Raw genomic sequence first — 5,881 nt, forward strand, 5'->3', positions numbered from 1 at the left:
CATAGAGTAGCTTTACCAACTAGTAATTCAGGTAGCGCGACTAGTAGTTGGTTGCCAGTGGGACCATAGGCTTGTTGTAGCTCGTCTAGCCTTTCTAAGAAGCTGGGAGCATCTGATTGGCCGTCGAATGACAGTCTCCAGCTTCTTACTTTGTCACATACCGCCCCTGGGTCCATGTGGGGGTTTGTGTGAATGTTGGTTCCAACTTCAGCATGAGTACCTTTTGCTGAGTGTCCAGATTCCTCACTGCTTCTGCTCACTATTCTGGGTCTTGGGCTGGGATAACGTACAGCCATCTTCTTATGTTGTTCTACTAACAACTTTCTCAACTCAGCAAGTGTTCCAGATGACACTATGCCCCAATCTTGTAGAAGATTAAATGCTTCTTCCTTTTTCAATTTATAGATCCAGGAAACTCTGGGGTCGGCTATCACCTCGGGGTTTACATCCTCAACCGACTGATCCTCTGTCAGCTCCTGATGTTGAGCATCTGAATCAGGCTCTCCCTGTTCACTCATGATTCTTACTTCGTTGCCTCGTGCCCCAAGTGCGGGCGCCAATCTATCACGTACACCCTGAGTAGCTTCAGAGGTGGGTGATTGATACCCAGGTGTTGCTCCTGGATGACTTCGCTCAGTCGTAATGTGGGCGGGGAAAGGAGGCAAGTCGAAGTTCCTCTTCCTTCTTCTTTGTGCCTCAGCTGGCGTGAACAGCACCTCCTGGTGCTTCTGATGGCGTGAAGCTCGCTCTCTTCTCTGATGACACCACTTTGGTGTAATTTTGTATCAGCCTTACGGCCTCGGTTCCGCTCCAGTGAAGTAGGAAAAGGAAGGACAGACAGGATAGGGATGGCAGACAACGGTCCGCTGTGCCCTGGGGAGAAGGAAGAATAGGGACGGCAGACAACGGTCCGCTGTGCCCTGAGGGGATGGAAAGAATAGGGACGGCAGACAACGGTCCGCTGTGCCCTGGGGAGAAGGAAGAATAGGGATGGCAGACAACAGTACGCTTTTTTCCACTAGCTGGCTGGAGGGGAGACTAGAATGCTAGCCTCACTTCTACCTCTCCTCAGCGTTTTTACTCTGTCAGCCAAAACTGTCTGATCAGCTTAAAGTTGAAAAAAATTATTTCTCTTCTTAAGGAAGAAACTGGTGTTTGGGGGTTTGTCAAACCTTCTGGTTCATGACATCTCCCCCTCCTTCACTGTGACAGCCGACCCTGGCTGTCCATTCTTGACTCAATGGGCTTGCTACAAAATGTTTTTACTTTAAAAAATAATTATCAAACTCTTTGAGGTTGGTTCCCTTTAGGAACTGTGACAAAGACAATAATCATCAAGGTATGGTTTAAAATTATTTCATAAAATATACAGTAATATATATACTTTGCAAATTAGAAGCAGATTAATCACTCTACAATCTAATAATCAGCTACACTTTCCACCTCTACTCATCGAAATTTCATCACATCAATTAAAGAGAGGTGTCAACAGAAATTACTCCCTTCAAACGTCATCAAACCTGAATTGTTGAAGAAAGACCTCTTACAAAGGAATATGGATTCAACAAATCAACGTATAGCAGTTAACATAGAACATTATTTTTCAGGAGCCAGTATCATTGGCTTCCTTAAAACTCGAAACTCAGCACTTAATATTCCGAACGCATCTTTGACTACTTGGCGTGCCCTACTCAATCTGTAGTTGAATATTCTTTGGGGAGTCCCCTTAGGATAGTCTCCATGATAGGGCTTCATTAGATTATCACTTAGAGTGAATGCACTATCTCCCGCAAAGAAGTATGGTACCGGTTCTGACATAGACCTTCCAGGCAGTTTTTCATCCATTGGAAGCCCCAATCGGTTTTTCTCGATCATTCTATGCAAAGTACTCCCACGGAATACACCGCCATCAGAAATTCGCCCTTGGCAACCGACGTCAGCAAATATGAAATTCGCATTTGCATCTACCAATGCAAAAAGAACAATACTGAAGTTAGATTTGTAATTGGAATATTCTGTGCCAGAGTTAATGGGAGCTTGCAATATAATATGTTTGCCATCAAGTGCCCCGATACAGTGTGGCAGGTTCCATTTTGTTTTGAATACCTTGCTTACTTCTTTCCATGCTTCAGGTGTTTTAGGCAGCTGAAACAGAAAAATATATTTTTTATTGCTGATGATAACCACATGAGCTTTTTGCTTGTGCGTGGGTAATGGGAAGTACGAGGGTGAATAATGAAATGATCAAACGTCTATGCCTATTCGATGAGATTTGGCGGGATTCAAACCCGCAGCCACATAGCACTAGCAGACTGAAGGATGTAATGCCTCAGTCAACTTGGCTAACTGGCCGGCAAATTATATGCTATGTTTATTTCAAACATGATGGAAATAGTAAATTAGTTTGAAAATTGAGCTATAATAGTAACTATTAACTTTATTAATTTACAGAAGATGGAAGAGGATGCTGTTGTTGAAAATTGTTTAGACAGTGAAAGTGAACATAATCAAGTAGAGGAAAGCGAACAGAATGAAGAGAAGGGAAGCCAACAGGATGAAGAAAAAGAAAACAAACAGGACAATACATCGTTTAATAAGAAAAAACGTGTGAAGAGTACTGATTCAATAATAAATTATGCATTTAAGATTCTGAAGACAGCATCAGATAATTTTAACAAAACGCCACCTTCTGATGAGATGGATTCGTTCTTATCATTTGTAAGAACAAAACTGGAAACTTATCCGAGAGAAACTCAGCTATCTTTTCAGCATTCAGTTATGGAATTGCTAGTTAAAGCAGATAAGGAAATTTTGGATTCTCAAAAAAAAGAGTAGAATCTGAGACATGTGTTCTGCATTCTATACAGTCCCCACGTGGTGATTCCTGGATAGAATTCGAATCCTCAACTGGAGATGTACTTGAATGACAATATCCAATATCATCACCATAGGAGATCTGGCATATTTACCTTAAGTATTTTTGTTTATCAGTTCTTCTAATTACAATATCAAAATAGAAATTCCATTAATTTCAATATAAAATAGAGATTTTCGAGCTTGTAACTTTTGAAAATTTTATATCACCTTAATGTATCCTCTTAATTCATTGATGAGTGCTGTGCAGACTTCTGGTACTATATATCCAATAGATTGCTTAGAAATCCAGAATGTGTATTGGAGGCTAGTATATGAATCTCCTGTGGCAAGGAATCGAAGTGTCACTGCCAACCTGAAAGAGCTCATATATTACTATTATAATTTTTTGGAAAATGTAAATAATTAATAAAGTCAGTACCGTATATGATAATTATGATTCAATTGAAAAATATTATCGTTATAATTATTTATTTGATTTAAATGAGTCCCTAATAAGAATTATTGTTGTAATATTTTTTATAATTTTCTAATAATTGTCTTTTGTGTGTGCCAATGTGAATAAATTATTTTCAAGTTTATATTTTTTATTTTTCAATTAATAATAATAATAATAATCTAATTATTCAACAATATCAAATTATGATGTTACTTATTCTATTATTTTAATACGTTATAATAACGTCCTTCCATTGTGCTGTGAAGTTTGCATTACCTGTGGTAGATAGTATTAGTGTGCATTAGTGTGGTAGATAGGATAGTATTAGTGTGCATTAGTGTGGTAGATAGATAATGGTAGATAGTGCTCATCTCTATGGACCTTCAATTTATTGAATGTTTCAGCTCGACTAAATTAGGCCTTGTATTCTGTTGATGAGATCACAACTATATTGCTTGTGGCATGGTGTGCTTATTGGTTAATTCTTATTAAATTTTTGTTGGTTTTGATTACTCATAATAATAATTAGAATTAGATTAATAATAGAATAGTTGATTACTATAATTTGATTGTATGGTATGAGATGTTGTTGTATTCCTCCATATTTGAAAGAATAGTTAATTACTCATAATAATAATTTGAGTAACAATAGATTAGTTAATTTGAAGTGATATATGTAGTTGTTTGTATTCAAGTATATAGGTTTAATTTAGTTTAGGAGTCAGTTAGATTTTTAGGTTGAAAAGTGTGTTTATTGGAAGACACAGGCTACCGTGCACGTTATACTTGGTGGAGCTAACAAAATAAGTAATATCGACTTTGAAATATTTTGGTACTTATGTGATAATATATAGTGAGATCTACGTTATAATTGCAGTGGATAAAGATAGAAGAATAGTGATGCCGATTCTCTGCATTAATTAATTATATTTCTAAACTGTCAAAAACATAATTGGCATGTTTGTGGACCTAGAAAAGGATAGTATCACCGGCTTTGTCGAATGATAGACAAGGATAGCAAAACCAAAGTTGATCAAATACTGTCAGTATAACGTGAACCTCACTATAGCATTACTGCACTTTCATCAGTATTGTCTATCAAGTATTTTCACAACTTGCATGAATTCTCCCAACAAATTTTAGCTTTAGTTCTGTTAATATTATTTCTCTTGTCTCATTGCTGAGATGGATTAGCATAATGTAAGTTAGGCCTACTTATGAATAGCTCAATAGCCAATACCAGTATGCTCCTTTATTTTAAAATTCCAATATTATTACTCATTACTCTTATTCTATGATTTGCCATTCATCAGATAATCATTGGCATTTTTAATAAATAATTTTGACATTTTATAAATAGAATATAATTTTAAAATTTCACTTGAAAATAATTATAATTTTTATTATATGGTGTAAGTAGAAAAAAATTATATTTATGTTGGTAGGATACAATTATTCCTTGTGGTTGTTTCGTCTTCTTTAGTGTGAAGGATTGCTTTAGAAATAATGTAATTTGCATTGCTATGACTGTTATACTATGATAAGCATAACGTAATAGAATTTTCAAAACACCCGCTGAACGATGAAAGTGCAATAGTAGAGCAGCCTAGTAGTGAAATGTGAAACACTACGTATTCTACATTTGACTAAAAAGAGTATAGCTATAATTGCTACAACACGGAAAAGATTTGTTATTATTACAGAAATTACCTCAGTATTATAATTAGAAATATAATTCAACTTCAATAATTCCAGTATCAGAAAAATAAATAATAAGTAATACAGTGGGTATTGGTAGTCATAGAGAAAAAGGAACTAGGTTATGTCTATGTTACTGTATTCTTATTCTATATAAATATATTTGCATAATAAGTTATATAAATAAATAAATAGTCACCTGTCTTGAGCAGAAATCGATGAGTGAAAATAAGTATCCTGTTTTGAAATTATTGGTCCAATTTTCTGCAGCAGATTTTCAAAGTCTGAAGAAGACAGCCCACAAAAATTTTTTGGTATTGGCCGCTAATCTCTTGCAATTTTAAAATCATTAAGAGATCAGATCTTTTTTTAAAAAGTTCTGTCTGCCACCAACATTGACGTTTTTTTCTGTTTTGCTAGGCTTGCAATCAAGAGTGCCACACCACTCATCACCATTAAAGCGTTTCTTTTGTCTTGATGTGTACCGGTTGACATCTTGTTAGCTATGGAATGCTGTCGGTTTGAAATCAACAATGAGAAAAGAGCAGAGCAATCATCCTTCAAACCTCTATTGAACCATTGCGTAACGTTCATGATCGGTGCGAGTAGAGAGCAGAGGCAGAGCGATTGCTGTGCAATGGTGGTATGAGGGTGGTACAAGGGAGGAGCATGCTCGGTGCGGGTTGGAAGCGCGAATATGTGTACGCAGCTTAACATACACTAGCTAATTTCAATAGTGAAATTCACTATCACTCATCAAAACATTCATATATTAATGATTATTCACTCATTATTACTTGCATATAAATAATGATTATTCACTCATTATTACTTGCATATAAATAATAATAATTATTATATACAAAAAAT

General features: G+C 36.0%; 1 protein-coding gene across 1 annotated transcript; it reads right to left on the minus strand.

The window, feature by feature from the left end:
* Positions 1-1,028: 1,028 nt before the first annotated feature.
* LOC111058107 (protein ALP1-like) lies at positions 1,029-5,506 on the minus strand. Its single transcript, XM_039427019.1, has 4 exons — positions 5,402-5,506; positions 5,211-5,335; positions 3,085-3,229; positions 1,029-2,145 (listed from the first exon to the last, which is right to left on the minus strand). The coding sequence occupies exons 1-4, from the start codon at positions 5,504-5,506 to the stop codon at positions 1,597-1,599; spliced, it is 924 nt and encodes a 307-aa protein (XP_039282953.1). The 3' UTR covers positions 1,029-1,596.
* Between the last annotated feature and the right edge of the window lie 375 nt (positions 5,507-5,881).

This window comes from Nilaparvata lugens, chromosome 4, assembly GCF_014356525.2.
Source record: "Nilaparvata lugens isolate BPH chromosome 4, ASM1435652v1, whole genome shotgun sequence".
Lineage (NCBI taxonomy): Eukaryota > Metazoa > Arthropoda > Insecta > Hemiptera > Delphacidae > Nilaparvata > Nilaparvata lugens.

Bases quoted from the DNA above. Each gene is read 5' to 3' on its own strand.
- LOC111058107 (XM_039427019.1), bottom strand. From the start codon at position 5,506: ATGTCAACCGGTACACATCAAGACAAAAGAAACGCTTTAATGGTGATG. The intron at 5,336-5,401 runs GTGGCAGACAGA...GCAAGAGATTAG, and splicing joins AGAAAAAAACGTCAATGTTG to CGGCCAATACCAAAAAATTT. The intron at 3,230-5,210 runs GTGACTATTTAT...GAGCTCTTTCAG, and splicing joins TCGATTTCTGCTCAAGACAG to GTTGGCAGTGACACTTCGAT.